At 42.6% G+C, this 17698-nt stretch overlaps 1 protein-coding gene and 1 long non-coding RNA gene across 2 annotated transcripts; one reads left to right on the forward strand and one right to left on the reverse strand.

Moving 5' to 3' along the window:
* Positions 1 to 11939: 11939 nt before the first annotated feature.
* LOC116169566 lies at positions 11940 to 12240 on the reverse strand. The gene is made up of 2 exons (XR_004144995.1): positions 12149 to 12240; positions 11940 to 12099 (listed from the first exon to the last, which is right to left on the reverse strand). It is a non-coding gene; the product is annotated as an uncharacterized LOC116169566 (long non-coding RNA).
* A 200-nt stretch (positions 12241 to 12440) lies between these two features.
* LOC116169565 (cadmium metallothionein-like) lies at positions 12441 to 13728 on the forward strand. Its single transcript, XM_031485688.1, has 2 exons — positions 12441 to 12618; positions 12670 to 13728. Exons 1-2 carry the CDS (start codon positions 12591 to 12593, stop codon positions 13479 to 13481), a joined length of 840 nt encoding a protein of 279 aa, XP_031341548.1. The 5' UTR covers positions 12441 to 12590; the 3' UTR covers positions 13482 to 13728.
* Positions 13729 to 17698: the final 3970 nt, after the last annotated feature.

A 17698-nucleotide genomic window follows, 5' to 3' on the forward strand; every position in this document is an offset into this window, starting at 1 on the left:
CTCTTTGTATTTTAAATGACGACTCCTCTACTTACTTTAACATAAGATCAGGCACTTTTGACACCATTGATTTGTCTATATGTTCTCCGTCTCTATACACTGAATTGAAATGGGAAGTGGAAAATGATCTATTTAATAGTGACCACTTTCCCATAATCTTGACTTTTCGAGGTGTCAACATTCCTGCAATAAGATCTACAGCAAAATTCAAAATCCAACAAGCAGATTGGGAATATTTTACTCACCAACTATGTCCTCCTCCAAATGATGACAAGCTAAACCTGGTGAATATCACATCCTCCATTTTGGAAGCTGCAAAGAAAAGTATACCTATGTCAAAGGCTAGACAGATCACTAGATCTGTCCCATGGTGGTCATCTGTAATAAAAGAAAAAATAGCAATTAAAAAAAGAGCATTAAACAAGTTCCGACGTAATCCTTCCCTGGATAACCTGATAGTCTTTAAAAAACGCAGAGCTGAATGTCGTCGGGAAATTCTCCAGGCACAAAGAAGGTCGTGGCAACACTATGTATCCACCATAACGACGGACGTGACTATGAGTGAAATATGGAAAAAAGTGGGTTCGATATCTGGCAAATCTAAACTAAACTACCCGGCATTCCTTCGGAAAAACGATGGGGTGGTTACGAAAGATTTACAAGAAATTTCGTACCTCTTGGCAGACCATTTCTATCAGGTCAGTAGTTCGTTACTATAACTTACCTTTTAGTATGGATGAATTAGAATCTGCACTTAAAAACACGAAATCCTGCGCTCCCAGTCACGATAGTATCCACAATCAGATGCTTCGTCATTGTAGCAACCCGATGAAACAAGTGATTTTAGATTTCTTTAATTTTTGTTGGGAAAATAGTATCTACCCCGATGAGTGGAAACGGGCCATAGTCGTTCCCATACTTAAAACGGGGAAAGATCCGTTGTTGGCGCAGCACTACCGTCCAATTAGTTTGACTTCATGCCTAGGCAAACTCTTGGAGTGGAAACGGGCCATAGTCGTTCCCATACTGAAAACTGGGAAAGATCCGCTGTTGGCGCAGAACTACCGCCCAATTAGTTTGACTTCATGCCTAGGCAAGCTCTTGGAAAAAATTGTTGATGGGAGATTGCAGATCTTTCTGGAAGAAAACGGGATCATCGTCCGATATCAGGCCGGTTTTCGGAGGGGTCGGTCGACGGTCGACCATTTGGTTAAATTAACTGATAACATTCTAAAGTCGTTTGATCGTGGCGAGCATTTGATTGGGGTCTTCTTTGATATCAAGAGCGCATATGACATGACATGGCGGTATGGTATGCTTAAAAATAGTATATTAAGATACAAGTGTATAATCAAGTCTTTAAAGCACGCGCAACGAGTTTAAGGGCACGACGCAAAGCGGAGTGCCTTTAACGTTGTAAGTGCTTTAAAGACTAATTATACACGTGTATCTTATAGTATTTTTTATTATACCTGCAGTATAATTTAAAAATAGGAAATACAATGAAGTCATATTGACGTTATACTCGAATACATGTCTAATTAAGTGGGCTGAGTGTTCGTAATTTCACGATTGCCATGGAAATGTCACTTGACGTTTGCTTACAAAAATCATCGTCTTTGTGAATTAAACGATTTCCGTTGAAAAAGATAATACACCGCCCATTAAATCGATGGTTGTAAAATCTAACCAAACGTTGGTAGGTGTAAAATCCAACTCCAGTAAAGCCTATTATAAAGAATATGAAAAGTTGTTTCCATGGATGAATAGGAAAGTTACTTACGAATACAGTCGTCGATAATGCTGGCATATATGAAGGAAATGTCAAAGGTATTTAAATCTTCTATACTTTGGTGCATTCATTCAAAACTTTAAAGCAACGCTGCGATTAAAAAGTGGAACAGATTTGGAAGCATACCCTAAATTACGCGCGTTTGTGAAAGCTTCAACCAAAGGATAGATACAAAAGCCAAAGAAATGTTCTGCATTTACAGAAAGCGACCTAAGAGGATTTTTTATTTCATCCAGATGACAGTTTCAGAAGTCATACTTGAAGTATCGTTACTTAGCAACTTTAAAGCACGTGTGTTTTAAAGGCCCTTTTTCGCACGCATTTGAGTGTTTAAAACGGAGATTGTGATTCAGGTATAATAAAAAATGTGTTAATACAATTTACGCGGAAATATGCCCGAATTTATTAGATCTTTTTTAAGAGACAGAAAGTTTATTGTTAGAATTGGAGAATGGAGAGGCGTATTCAAACGAGCGCGTATTAGAAAACGGGGTCCCGCAGGGCTCGACTTTAAGCTGTTCACTGTTTGCAATTGCCATAATAATAATGTTGTAATAATCATGTTTATTGACCGACAGATATAAATACATCCAATTACAGGTCAATTACTAATAAAGCTAAACGTAAGGCGCATTATAGGAATATAAAAAAAAAGAAAAAAAAAGATTATAGTAGAATTTATAGAAAAATTACTAAAAAGAAAATTTTAAGTATATAAATTAAGAAATTAAAAATCAAGTACTTTATTCGTGCCCAAGAGTTAATAAGATACTATCTAGAGGTGAGAAGTGGATGTCGCACATATTTGATATTTTATTGAAATTTGCACACATAAAATGAATAGGAGAAGCAGTCAATATGTTTGTGTTCGGTTTAGAGCAATAAAATTTGGTAGACGACCGTGAAGCATAAAATGGTATGTTACGGGAGAAACCGCAAGGCGGACGGTAGAGGGGCGACACCTCGACCAAAGACGAGGAAGGCGGCATTGGTGTTGAAGAGTTGGCGAGGAGTAGGTTTATTTTGAAGGCGTATATATTTGTACTACATTTTATTTGACGGCGAATAAAATATCTATTACTGTAACATATCAGAAGTGGAATCTGAATTCAGGCGACAAGACAAGGCGCTCGGTATTCGGAAGGCAGCAGTAGACAGGCGAAAAGTGGCAAGTAAATAGAAATCAATTAAAATAGGCGAGGCGTAACTGTAAGTATTAAACTTCAATTATTGCATGCATTAGGCGAAAAGTACGGCAGGCGCATTGCTAGAAGCCAAGGACGGGTTGTTGCCGGCGGCGCGGCGGGGTAAACAAACACCTGTGGCTTGCATGTAATCGTAATCTGCATTTGCAGGCGGCGTAGAAATATTACTGCTGCATTGGCGTTTCACACACATTACCATTGCGAGATTGTGACGAAAATAGATTGTGGAATTATACGTTAGCGGCGTGTTTTGGGCGTTGAATTAATTTATACCCAGGGCGATTCGGTGTAGTTACCATACTTAGGCGTAAGTGGCGTTTAACGACATTAATACCCACAGGCGTGGAACTTTGGAATGGACGAAGACGCGATGTCCATGGAAGCAGGCGAGCTTCCGGACGAAGGGCGAGGCACAGTCAACCAAAGTCAGTTGGCGGAAGAGGTGACGCGCCAACTTTTGAGCACAGGATTTGCGGATCAGATGCTGCGGGCGTTTGAACGACGTGCATCCCTTGTGCTGGGGGACCTGGCGTTGGCCCCACAGCCTAGACGCTCACCGCAAGCGGCGGCGAGCGAACCGAGCACTTCGTCGGCGAGCACAGAGGCGTTTACTTCCAGTAAGGCGTGGGAGTTGGTGGAACTTTTTGATCCAGATGTTAAGGAAGCGTCCATTAGTAGATGGATCACCCGACTAGACATGCTTGCAGAGATGCATGGGTGGTCGGATAAACAGAAAGTTTTGGCGAGTCAGGCGAGGTTAGGCGGTGCGGCTAGGCGTTGGTTCCACCGGCTAGGCGTTGGTTCCACCGGCTAGACCGAATAAATTTTAATTGGTCAGAATGGCGAGAGCAATTAAAGGCGGCGTTCCCTTTAAGGACAAATTTCGGCGAATTAATAGAAGAGTTGGCGCATCGGCGAAAGCGGTCTGGCGAAACCATGACCGAGTATTTTAGGGACAAGCTGGCATTGTGCACGCGGGCGGGCATATCTGGCGAGAATGCCGTCTCGTGTCTAATACATGGTCTACCAGAGGTCCATCGGGCGAATGCATATGCGGCGAAATGCGTCACTCCTGAGGCTTTTTTTACAACAACTTTTTGGCGGGCTTGGAGTCCTATCGGGACGGGTTGCCAGCGGCGAGGGCACCAAGTTCACGGGCTCTTAGCCAGCGGCTTGGCACGGCGGCCAAGCCCACCAAACGGGATCACTCCCCACCTGTGGCGACCGAGAAATTGGTGAGGTGCTACAATTGTCAGCAGATGACGACGCATTTCAGCAGAGACTGCCCCATGGAGCGGAGGGAGCGGTGTAGGCGTTGCGGGGCAGCTGACCACGTGTGGGCGGATTGCGTGAAGCGGAGGGAACCACCTCAAGTGGCGTCAAAGGCGGTTCCAAAGGCGATCTCGAAGGTGAGTCTATTGTTGAAAACCACAGATACCTTCTTTAAAGTGGCGTTCGTAAAGGGCTGTCCGGTCAATGCGTATATTGATTCGGGCAGCGAACAGTCTATCGTTACATTGGCGACTGCTAGGCGTTTAGCACTTAGTAAAAAAGGATTGGGCATAGGTGTTGTGCTCAAGGGTTTTGGAGGCGGCCAGGCGGTGGCTCTGGGCGAGGCATGGTTTACGGCGAAGGTAGACGACATCGAGCTGGACATCAGGGCGCTGGTGACCGACGTCGATATGGGTGCCGTCGAGCTGTTACTCGGGCAGTCGGCCCTAAGTGCACCAGGCATCACGATGGTCGTACGTCAGGGCAAGGCGTTGCTAACTGATGAGGGCGATATCGAAGCGTTTCTGGGACGACTCACGCTGGCGGAGAGTGAGCCAGAACGTTACGAGGTTCGGCTGGTGGCCGACCTGATCTGTCCGCCGAGATCTCACACGGTGGCGATAGTGAAAGTCATGGGCGGCATGGCAGGCGGAAAGGTCAGGGTGAACGAGCGGCGTGTGTGTACCAAGGCGCATAATTATGTTATTGATCGTTGTTTTATTGAGGCAGATAAGTTCGACATGGTCCCGGTGATGAATTATGGCGAGACGTTCATCAATTGGAAGAATGGTCATTTGTTGGCGAGGGCGGAAACCTATCTGGAGGACGAACATATACAGGTGAATGTTACTGTACATTCGGTGTGTGTTGATGATTTGGCGGGCGTGACTGTTGGCGGAGTAAATGGGGATGCAAAGACGAAACTTTTCGAGGTATTGCGGGCGAGAGGCGATTGTTTTTCGGCGGGAGATCTGGACCTTGGTCTGACTCATTTGGGCGAGATGAAGGTTAGGCTAACGACCGACGTTCCGGTGCACTATCGGCCGTACCGGCTGTCGTATGCAGAAAGGGCGATAGTACGGCAAAATGTTCAGGATTTGTTGGAGGCTGGCGTTATTAGGGAGTCTCAGTCAGAGTATGCGAGTCCCATAGTGCTTGTACCTAAGAAGACCGGCGAAGTACGCATGTGCGTGGACTATCGGGCGTTGAACGCGATAACGGTGAAGGATAGGTACCCTTTACCACTCATAGCGGACTTATTGGATAAGCTAGCGGGCAAAAAGTACTACTCGACTCTTGATTTGGCGCAGGGTTATCACCAGGTACCCTTGCATCCCGACTCAGTAGATAAAACGGCGTTTATCACACCAGATGGGCAATATGAGTATTTACGGGTACCATTTGGCTTGGCGAACGCCCCGGCAGTATTTCAGCGGATTATGAACAACATGTTAGGCGAACTACGACATAGTGAAGTGCTGGTGTACATGGATGATCTACTAGTACCCTCAACTACCATCGAGGAGGGATTGAATCTCCTTGATCAGGTGTTGAGTTTGGTGGCGAAGGCGGGCGTAAAGTTGAGATTAGATAAGTGCTCTTTTCTAATGGAGAGAATCGAGTACTTGGGGTATGAGATCAGCGCTGAGGGCGTTCAGCCTGGGCGACGTAAGGTGGATGCGGTGAAGTCATTTCCAGTACCAACGGACGTACACGGCGTTAGGCAGTTTGTTGGTTTGGCGTCATATTTCAGGCGGTTCATAAAAGACTTCTCCGGCGTAGCGAAGCCCTTGACGAATCTTACTAAGAAAAATGTGGCGTGGATGTGGGGCGACCAACAAGTTGAGGCGTTCAATAGGCTTAAGGAAGCGTTGGCGTCTAGACCGGTTCTGGCGTTGTATGACAGTAAGAAGGATACGGAAGTACACACAGATGCCAGTAAGTGGGGGGTTGGTGCGATACTCCTACAGAGAGCGAATGGCGACGGGGCGTGGCGACCAGTGGAGTATTTTAGCAGAACCACTACACCCAGTGAACAGGCGTACCACAGCTATGAGTTGGAGACTTTAGCGGTGGTTGAGGGAATAAGGCGTTTCAGGGTATACCTGATTGGCGTGCGATTCAAGGTGGTAACCGATTGTGTAGCGGTAAGGGCGACTCTATTGAAAAGAGATCTGGTTCCTCGGATTGCTCGGTGGTGGCTAGCCATCCAGGAATATGATATGGAGGTGGAATATCGTCCTGGCGACAGGATGCAACATGCAGATGCATTGAGTAGGAACCCCATTGGCGAGATATCAGCGGTTGAAGCTGTAGGCGTTAATGTTGTGGCGTTGGCGGAGGCGGATTGGTTCCTTACTGTACAAATACAAGATCCCAAGGCGCAGGGGATCGTGGCGGCTCTGGAGTCTGGCGTGGCGGGGAAAGACGTGAAGGCGAACTATAAAATAAAGAACCACAGGCTTTACAGGATCACCCTGGCGGGGGATCGACTTTATGTGCCGGCGATGGCGAGGTTCCCGTTGGTTAGGCGACACCATGATGATATTGGCCACCCTGGCAGAGAGAGGTGCCTCAATCTTGTAAAGGAAACCTATTGGTTTCCGAGGATGACCAGATTCATCACGAAGTATGTAAAGGCGTGTTTGCAATGTGCGTTTGCAAAAGGGAACTATGGGCGAGGTGAAGGGCACTTACACCCTATTGAGCGACGGGCGGTACCTTTCGACACGCTGCACATTGATCACGTGGGTCCGTTTGTAAGGAGTGTTCGTGGGTACATGTACATATTGGTTGTGGTGGACGGGTTCACCAAGTATGTGCTGGCGAAACCCACGAAAACCTTGCGATCAACTGAGGCGATAACTAGATTGAGGGAGATTTTTGGCGATTTTGGGTACCCACGGCGAATTATAAGTGATCGAGGTCTGGCGTTCACGAGTAGGTTGTTCAGGGATTTCTTGGCGGAGAAAGGTATTAGGCATGTGCAAACGGCGATCGCGACTCCCAGGGCGAATGGCCAGGTGGAACGGCAAAACAGGACAATAGTCGAGGCGTTGACTGCAACTGTCCAGGCGGAAAATCGATGGGACGAGCATCTGCCTGAAATAGTATGGGGCATTAATAACACAATTTCTTCTTCATCTAGGTTCTCCCCAGCCGGGTTGATGTTCTTCCATCAGAATGGCGTGGTAACTGATTTGGCCAATTCAGGCGAAACACTAGCTAGTGGCGGCGATGGTGGCGGAAACCAGGGTGGCGGAGACCCCAACGAGGGTGGCGGAAACCCACTGAGCGAGGCGGGGCTCTCGGGCGAGCAAAGACCCTTTCCACATGGCCAGGAAGGAAAACACCAGGGTGACGACTTTGGTGTGATTACTTCCAAGATGAGTGATCAGTTACAGGCGAAGCGGCGGCGAACCTGAAACGAGCGGCGGCACAAATGAAGGCACATTACGATAAGCGGCGGAGGAAGGCGACTGCGTATAAAGTGGGCGACTTAGTTCTTTGGCGGGCCGCAGCTACTGACAGGGCGGATACCAAAGTGAGTCATAAATTGGCGAACAAATTCGATGGACCCTATCGGATTGCTAAGGTGATGCCCAATGACAGGTACCTGATAGAGGCGATAAAGGGCGTTAGGGGTTATAAGCGTTTTCAGGCGACTGTGGCGGTTGATTCTTTGAGGCGATATCCATGTATGGGTAGTGGTGAATACATGAGTGGCGAGAACGATAGTGTGAATGGCGACACTGACGCAGAGACCGATAGGCTAGACCTGTTGGATCTCCTAGAAAGTTAGGCGGTACGATTAATGAGGGCATTAATTATTTTCAGAATGGCCGAGTGTTACGGGAGAAACCGCAAGGCGGACGGTAGAGGGGCGACACCTCGACCAAAGACGAGGAAGGCGGCATTGGTGTTGAAGAGTTGGCGAGGAGTAGGTTTATTTTGAAGGCGTATATATTTGTACTACATTTTATTTGACGGCGAATAAAATATCTATTACTGTAACAGGTACATATAAATTTATTAATTTTAGTATCTCGCCACAGTCTATCTTGTTATGAAAGAGATTATACAGGAATGTGATGTTAGACTTAATTCTTCTTTCTTCTAGTGAATTTAAGTTGAATCTAGACAGCAGTAAATGTTGGGGATGACCTCTCTCTGGATAAATACCATCAGCTTTGTAAGAAAGAATTTCAAAAATCTTCTTTGCACAGATTCCAGTTTAGCTTTTAGGTAGGCTTGGTACGGTTGCCATATTAATGCACAGTACTCCATTTTTGATCGTACAAGTGAAATAAACGGACGCCTTAAACGGAATAGCCCTGGGTGTTGCTGACACAGTCGAAGCAAAGCAAATGGCTATCAATAAAATTTCTGATAATGCGGATGCAGTGGGGTACGTTTTGTCTGAGCAAAAGACGAAGGCGGTTCATTTTTGTCGACTCCGAAGACCACACTATGACCCCGTTCTATTTATGAAAGACCTAATAATAGCTATGTCCGAAGATATGAAATTTTTGGGACTTACCTTTGACAGGGAGCTGCGGTGGTCCAAGCATCTACATAATGTTGTCACAAAGTGTAGGAAATCGTTAAATGTCATTATCATTAGGGTCCTTGCCCACCACAAGAGACGTGCTGTGCTTATTTGACATGTGACAACAGTGCGATGCTTGGGAGTCTCGATAAAATCCAAAACCTCGCCATAAGGTATTCTCTCGGAGTCTTTCCAACGAGTCCGGTCGCTGCGCTTCACGTCGAGGCGAACATCCTCCCTCTAGTCCTCCGTCGTAAACAGGCTGCTGTAAACTACTATCTTAAAGTACTTTCGGATGAACAACATCCGAATCACGTATCGATGGCAGGCGCGGTTCCGCGTCTACGTCTAAATTTAATAGGTGCAGAACGCTGAGCCAAAGGGCTAGGGAGGATCTAACGTATTTACAACTGAATGACGTTGATGTTGCAAAGAGATAATAGTAACCCGACGTACACTCGTCAGAACTCGAGTGAATGAGCGTTGGGGCGACCTATGGGCGAGGTCCCAAAAACTCAATAACCCAAATATCCAAAAACTCAAAAACCCAGAAACTGAAAAGCTCAAAAACGTGCACAGAAAATCGAGATATATGTGTTGCAATTCACTGATTTTCCACATATTTGTCCTAACATTGAATTTGCCTTGCAAGGTAATTTTTCGTCTTGCTTTTAACAGAAGAATTTTATTGCGCCAAAGATGAGTCACATCCTATGTATTTCACCCTTTCTCAGAATTTCGGACCCGCTTAGTTCACACATTGTTCCCAAAACTTAAATGCTATGCTACATATTTTGCTGTTATATTACACATTCAAATCATTACAAACAATTTTGCTACACAATTTACTAAATTGAATTTAGTATTAATTTGTCTTCTTGGTATGTTCCTTTTTTCCCAGTCTATTTTTATTTATATTCGGGGAACTACCATTTTCAAAGTTTACTCTTGTTTTTCGACTGAAATCTGACTTAACTAACGTAAGGGGGCACTGCTTTAGATGTTTGATCACGTACCACCTTTTGATTTCAAATATAAGCGGGACGTGTTTAGCTTTTGGAGGGAATATAGCCATTCGGGTGTATTGGTTGATTAGGTAGTATAGAACCTGTGGGTTAAGTTTTTGGAGTTTCAGAGTTTTAGAGTTACCTATTTTGTTCTGGATTTTTCCAAAAAGACCGAGGATTATTTGAATTTACTGTTTTACAGTATTTAATTGGTAGTATAACTTTTCTTAGGTATTGTTACTGTCATAAAATAAAACAGTGTCACCGTTATCTTTGTGTGCCAGTTGTTTTTAAGTGTTTTTTCAATTTGCACGCTGCAGTAATTTACCTTTACCTGAAACCGTCAAGAAAATCTAAATATCAGGGCTATTTTGACATTAGAAAGTTGATCTTTACCTGACTAGTACTGTAATATTTTTGCCTGACTCCCATTACAGTCCTAGTACATGCAAAATAACAATTAGATCGTTAATTGAAAGTTATTCAATCAAAGATTGGATAATTATAATGCAGACTATGTGGATATTTTTAAATATTAATATACCTACACAAAGGATAATGGTTTTTTAATTACTAACAATTAATGGATAATGTGTGGAAGTAATTATTCCTTTAGTTTTGCACCAGTCATTAAAAGGTTTGTACGCCTTTTCGTACCTTTTTCTTGACTTTGTGGGGAGCGAATATTGCACTACGGCGGCCCCAGCTTCGGCTACATTATAACAACGTCTCGCGTAGGTACTCTTCTTCACTGATACCTGCTTTTGTACCTAGTTATAAAGACTGTATAGTTGAAAAGTACAAAGCATAAACTGCAAACTGCATTAAAAATGACACTGATGTAATCTCTATGGAAACAATTAAATAAAGTGATTTTAGCATGCGTGATTAGGTATCAAAATTTCACACATACGAATAATTTAATTTGGAAAAGTTATCTACATGTTGCGGTTTCAGGTAAAATTTTATACATAATACGTCATGAAAGTGAGTCCACCTGACTTGGAGGCATTAAAGAGATACTCGGACGCTGCGCGTCCTCGTACTTTTCAATAAGCCTCCTCGTCATGTAAACGACCACTTTCATGATTTATTATGTAAATAACTATTACCCAAAATCGTCCTGAAACCTTCATTTTCATGCCTACTTTCTGCCAGGGAATTTTAGTTTCCATGACAGGCAGAGCAGACTACGTTTCCTGCTGCTTGTCACTTTACTGGCCGCACCTGTTACTTTACCGTCCGCATTTGTGACATTACTAAATGTCTATAATGACTCCATTGACATTAATCAAAAGTCCTATATGAAAATTGAAATTTTATATTAAAATACGATTTCGGGTAAAATTTAATACAAAACTCGTCAGTAAAATGACATTACCTGACTCGGAAATTAAAGTACTCGGCCCCTTTGCCTCGTACTTTAATATTTTCTCGCCAGCAATGGGTCATTTTCCTGACTTTTATGTAAATAACTATTAAGTGCTTACTGAATTTCTGGATTTAAACCACTCATTTTGGATAAACTTGGATTCTGCAGTTTCCACTTTTGTTTCTTTGAAGATCATCTGATCAAAACTACGAATATTTCTTGTTCTCTATCAAATTTTAAAATGCAAGGTTTCTTGGTAGCTAATGATTTCTCTCGTAGGAATTTTTGTCTTGTACTTGCAGGCAGCAACAAGAAAAATGCAAAACGAGATTGAAACTTTAGCCATGAGCCTAAGGACTAGATTACCGGCCACTGGAAAAAACTGCGTATACAAATCATGAAGTAATTTTCGAATAAATTCGAGAGGTTGTACCGATATTGTCAGAAAATGACGCTCTAATGCGACATGCGTGTATAAGAATTACTCTAACAAAAATAGGGCCACATCATGTAATTGTGTGTTGCTCTTTCTGTTGGATTGAGCTGCTTTTAATTATCAAAAAAAGCAAAAAAAAAACTAGAGTAAGCGATTTGAAAACTAGTGTTGGTGTCTTGGTGAGTGATGCAAAGGCTGTTGATTAAGTGTAGGATAGGTTGCCTACTACTCCAGGATGCAGTCCAGACAATGTTGATGGTTTGGAGTTGAAAATTAGGGACGCATTTCCATAATAAACATCTTACATATCTTAACTACGTTGTTGGTTATTTATTTTAGAACTCAAAAAGGTGTACAGTTATCTTTATATTATAACGAAGGTCTTACGATTTCACTGTAACAACGGTATCCCTGTCACTTTTTTGCTATGATTTCTACGTGTTCCAAAAATCGAAGCGCAGCATTTCTTTAAAAGTGGAATAATATAATAAATTACTGAACTAAACACACTCAACTGTAAGTCGAAAGGTCAAAAGTACTATGGAGATTAGCACTATTAAATTCAATGGCCAAATAATAATATCTTGCTGTTTGCGGAAATCATCAAACGAGTATCTTCGGACGTTTGCACAATGATAACCAGCAAATGAATACACCCAATACATTAGCGACTGTTGCAGTTGCAGTTACCAAATGAAAGGAAATATTCGAATGACTCTTGTAATTAATTATTGTGCGTGCGAACTTATCACGCCCCTCGTGATAATTTTGTTATCATCAACGGATTGTTGAATCACTGTAGTGCCGTGTGACGTGTCGCTTTTACAACGACAATAATACCGTGTGCAAAACGAGCTGCCTGCAATTGCACACGGTTCAATTCATTACGTATATAACAACGAGCGTGGGGATTCGTGTGACATAGAAAAACCGAAGTGTTTCCAATATCGTGACGTAATGAGCAGTTCAAAACCAGTTCCTACCAGTAAGTAACCATTTTTTATTAATTTATTCTATTATAACTTCGTTTGTTTAGCAACAATGTCGTGCAAATGTTCTTCTGGCGAAACCTGCATTTGTAAGGTGTCGTGCAAATGCGTTGATTGCAAGTGCACCAAATGCCCTGCAGTTGCTTGCAAGTGCGAAGAAGGTGCTGCCTGTATATGTACCGTCAAGTGCACCTGTGTCAATTGCAAGTGTGCAAAATGCCCAACTAGTACCTGCAAATGCACTTCTGGTGGGACCTGCACTTGTAAGGAATCGTGCAACTGCGTCGACTGCAAGTGCACCAAGTGCCCTAAAGTTGCTTGCAAGTGCGAAGAAAGCGCTGCATGTATATGCACTGTCAAATGCACCTGTGTCAACTGTAAGTGTGAAACGTGCCCGACTAGTACCTGCAAATGCACTTCTGGTGGAACCTGCACCTGCGTGGAGTCATGCAACTGTGCTGATTGCAAATGCACCAAATGCCCTAAAGTTGCCTGCAAGTGCGAAGAAGGCGGTTCGTGTGTCTGCACCGTCAAGTGCACTTGTGTCAATTGCAAGTGCGCAAAATGCCCAACTAGTACCTGCAAATGCACTTCTGGTGGGACCTGCACTTGTAAGGAATCGTGCAACTGCGTTGACTGCAAGTGCACCAAGTGCCCTAAAGTTGCTTGCAAGTGTGAAGAAGGCGCTGCATGTATATGCACTGTCAAATGCACCTGTGTCAACTGTAAGTGTGAAAAGTGCCCGACTAGTACCTGCAAATGCACTTCTGGCGGAACCTGCACCTGCGTGGAGTCATGCAACTGCACTGATTGCAAGTGCAGCAAATGTCCGAAGAAGAAGACCACATGCAAATGCTAATATGAAGAACGGTGCATTTTCGTGGATTGGTGCGTGAAGAATTTAGTGCTTATCGTATATCGTAGTATTTTGTTAATTCATTCCAATAAATAATCCAAAGCATATCATAGTTCTGTGGTAGAGTTTATATTTAGTACGACACTATTTGTAGGAATTCAAAATGTCATGTAAATTATTAATATTTACTTTATTTTATTGTAGTTAAGTAATGTTAGTATGGGTTAATAAATTGTATACATGCAGTCAATTCATAGGTTTCACATTTCACGCACTAGGATAGGAGCAGCTGCTCTACTACCAAGCACTCTTACGTAAATACTCGATAACTGTTTTTAAACGAGAGTACTTTTCGCATTTCAGCACAGTTTATTAGAAAATTGTTTTAACTCCACTGGTGTCCAACCTCAACATACGTTCCAGCAAATTCTTCCACAGGGAAAGGAGCCTTGCTGCTTCAGTAAATGTAACCATATTTGTTCAAGATTAGATCAGAGGTCACTTCAATTTTTTGCTAGGTCACCATCAACAGTTTCATTTCTCCTACCCCAACCCGTAACAAAATGAAGTAATTGACGTAGAAAACGGTTAGCACAACAAGAACTGTACGATAAAAATCATTGCACGCATTAAGGGTGGACAGTACATACAGAACGGAGTATGTAAAGTTGCCTATGCTCAATCGCCAAATTTGGCCATTTATAATATTTATTTTTTATTGATAATTTACAAGGTGATTAAAATACTAGTCTATAGCTACATAAACAGACCCCTAATTCCCGCTGTCATCACAACGGGAGTTATAAAATCTAATTCCCTATCAGAACAATAGGACTTTGACAATTAATTGACATTTACGATAAAGTGAAACACAATGGTTAGCTGTCAATCGTGTAGTACAACAGTCAAAACCTACAGAAGGAACAAGAATAACATTTAGTAGGTGGTAGCCATGTGATATTTCTTAAAATGGTCTTCTTTTACGATACTTAACTTCATTCATTTTGTAGGTTGTGATACAGATCCATTGTCGTAGCAATTGTGTGTAAAACAACATTGTGAAATACATCTAGGCACTTATCAGATTTCCTTCAGACAGGGAATGGCAAATCTTAGACTTCTTGGGCTTAAATCCCTAATTCTTGTTTTTAAAGACGTTTTCAATTGCCCATAACTATAATCCAAAAGAACGTCTTAGTATTGTTCAAATTCGAATAATAATGTGTATAAATAATACCTTGAAATGTCTAGGTTCTCTCTCTCGCACAGGCAACATGGATCTAAGCATGGAGTAGTAGGTCCACAAACAAGACGGTTTTCCATGCTTAGATCGTTCCCTAAAATACGCCAAAAGAATTTTTTCGTTCACAATCTTCAAGGATTTTTCCGATCGCCATTTACAAAACTTGGAGTATTCGTTTTCATATAATGTTTTTGAGGTCGCCGCCACTAACCCCTTAAGAGCGTCTTCAGCTTCTTTTATTCCCTCCATGGGAACATCATCATCTCGCTCATTCCCTTCCAACATTTTCCGTTCTTGAACAAAGCCAAACGACTAGGTAACCATGGCAGTCGCAGCCAACCCCATACGCAACCATGATATAATATATAATATATATATATATATATATATATAATATGACTACGTCGCTCGGAGTATTACTGTTCCCTCAGGGAATTATAATTATACTCTTGTTTTATCCCTTAATACATTATCTACTATAATTTATGATTTATGGCAGAAACATAAACTTAGACCAATTATAATGCACATTTTCTATCTATACAAACTAAGCGGCGCGGCGGAAGCTATCTTTTCGCGATTTTGAGGAAGATTTTTAAGTTGTTTTTCCAAGATAACTTACTTGCCTATAAATGAAGTTGAAACATTTCCAAAATTGAGTTATTATTATTATTAAGTTCGTAAACTTAATACCTAGGCAACTACGCCAGGAAAATTAATTTCCTTTTTTCTTTTCCAAAATATGGCACACTAACAGCCCTCGACGTTGCCCTTTAAAAAAGATTATTTTAAACATTTTAGTAAACCCCGGCGTTATTGTCTAGCTAAAGCATTCACTTTCACAGGAATATTCGACCTCTTCTTCATCTTCACTCAGAATTCAGATATCGTGGAACGAAATCAAGCGTTTTCGGGTAACGGGGTGTGCTGTCCAGCCTTAAGGACACCCATGACCCAGGCATGTATATGAAAGAGGGGATCCTGGCCTAGTCCAAAAAAACCTTGTCTGATGCCTCCAACGATTACTCTGCGTAATTGGCCCCCAGATTAGTTTAGATAGGGCCATTTACGGTTAGCCGTAAAACTGAGTAACCCTAGATTTAACCTATGAGTTAACAGATGCTAAGGGAAAATCATCTGGCACAAGCCAATATTATGCAGGTGATAGTTGACCATCCAGTGATCTTCTTAATCGGCAACAGAGCCTGGAATTGAATGGTCACCCAGTCTTTAATCCTATGCCTGACAACGGACAGAGCAATTCCTAGGGTGCTTTCACTATTCAACTTGTTCACCCTTTCGTTCCCCCATTCCGCAGTGCGCTGGCATCCAGATAAAACTTAATCTCTAGAGTTCGCATGAAATCAAGAGCCCTAGACGAACAGAACCTGACTACCGACAGCGCCCCCTGACTGTCACTGCATATGTATGTACATATATATGCTAATTACGGTAACCTCTACGAAGGTTCCTTCGGTCATGTCATATTTAGCACGAGGGTAGGTACACAACTCTTACCTTTCTCCAACCTTTGGGGATATACCTTAGAGCCAGAGAGGCTCTAAAGAGGTGCAACAAATGTAAGAGCAGCGGGTCCAGGCCCGTCTGCAGAAGAGCGGGGAATATCCCATCCAGTCTTGCACTCTTAAATGGGCTGAACGCTTTGATCGCCCATCTCAGAAAACCCTCGGTAACCACTCGGGCAACTTCCAATCGCTCGGACTTACACCGACCCAAGTGGCTCCTTTTGGTGGGTCTGAAGTTACGTAGTTCCCTGAGCCTAAAAAGTGTGTTTCCAGGAGACATGTGAGAGCCGCACCGCCGGTAGACGTACAACTGTCGCATGTAGGCTTCGGTGTCCCCACTTTTTGCCCCGGATCTTTCAAAAGAATCTAAAATGACCTGCGACCATTTTGCTGTGAAATGGGTCATGAAGGAGATTTAATATCAAGGATCGATCCTCATAAGGGACAACTTCCGTAACTCTTTAGCGTTTTAGTTGGTAACTATTTTGCTCCTTTAAGGTTATATGCTATTACACTTAAGTAATTTGGAAACGTCTCCGATATTTAGTAACGGTCTCAGCGGTGCTGCAGGTTGTATCAGGAGGGTATCTGGTGAGTAGTTGTTGGTCGATGTTCGGCTCCCAAACAAGGGAGCAATGTGTTCCTCGGGTTGCTTCACGTGGTCTCTATATGTCTGTGGTCTTGGGTCATTCAGGGGACTGTACAATGGTCCTGTTTCCAGAAGCGCTGGCGGACTGAAAAGAAGTGGCGCGGCCTCGGGCTTGAACCGGTGCCGGGTGACACCGATAAACGACCAATGTCCTTCCGGTGTGTTTAGAAGCAAGCGGACATTTTCGATTAAATCTACCTACAGCAGGGTGCGAATTCGGACACCAGTGCCGTTTAAAGTATAAAAATTGGCACTATATTTCTATTTAAAGAAACTGTGCTGTACTTGTGCAGGTACTTTTGTTTAAAAATATAGGTTAATCGACTGTTTAAAAGTCTCCTACTAGTAGCTAGTGCGTAGAATATGAAAACTATATGAATTGAATACATGCATAAAATCTATTAACCCAATGCAATATTTGTACCTATACCATAAGCCTACTACATTTAGGTGTTAGTAATTGACCTTTACTAGATATTTTAAGTTTTTACGAATAGTTTCGTACTTAAAGAAAGAACTATAAAGTTTACTACAGAAGTAGGTATGTACATTAAAAGAACCATAGTGTAAAGAAAACATGAAGTTAGCCCTAAAGTGCTTTCATTCTAAGATTCGGCCAACATCCCACGTTTTAAGATAAGCGGGAATCCGTATCCATGATGACTGATGAGCCACGAAAAAAGAGCACTCTGTATAATGACAATTATCATTAAATAATAATTATTATTATTACATTGGTATTTATATGTAGGTACAGTATATAGTTTTAATTAAAAATCATTTGCGTTCCTCTATAGCGGAT

This window comes from Photinus pyralis, unplaced genomic scaffold (assembly GCF_008802855.1).
Source record: "Photinus pyralis isolate 1611_PpyrPB1 unplaced genomic scaffold, Ppyr1.3 Ppyr1.4_LG4, whole genome shotgun sequence".
Classification (NCBI taxonomy): domain Eukaryota; kingdom Metazoa; phylum Arthropoda; class Insecta; order Coleoptera; family Lampyridae; genus Photinus; species Photinus pyralis.

Excerpts from the sequence above, each read along its gene's own strand:
- LOC116169565 (XM_031485688.1), top strand. The coding sequence starts at position 12,591 with ATGAGCAGTTCAAAACCAGTTCCTACCA. Across the intron at positions 12,619-12,669 it reads TTCAAAACCAGTTCCTACCA|CAACAATGTCGTGCAAATGT; the intron begins GTAAGTAACCAT and ends TCGTTTGTTTAG.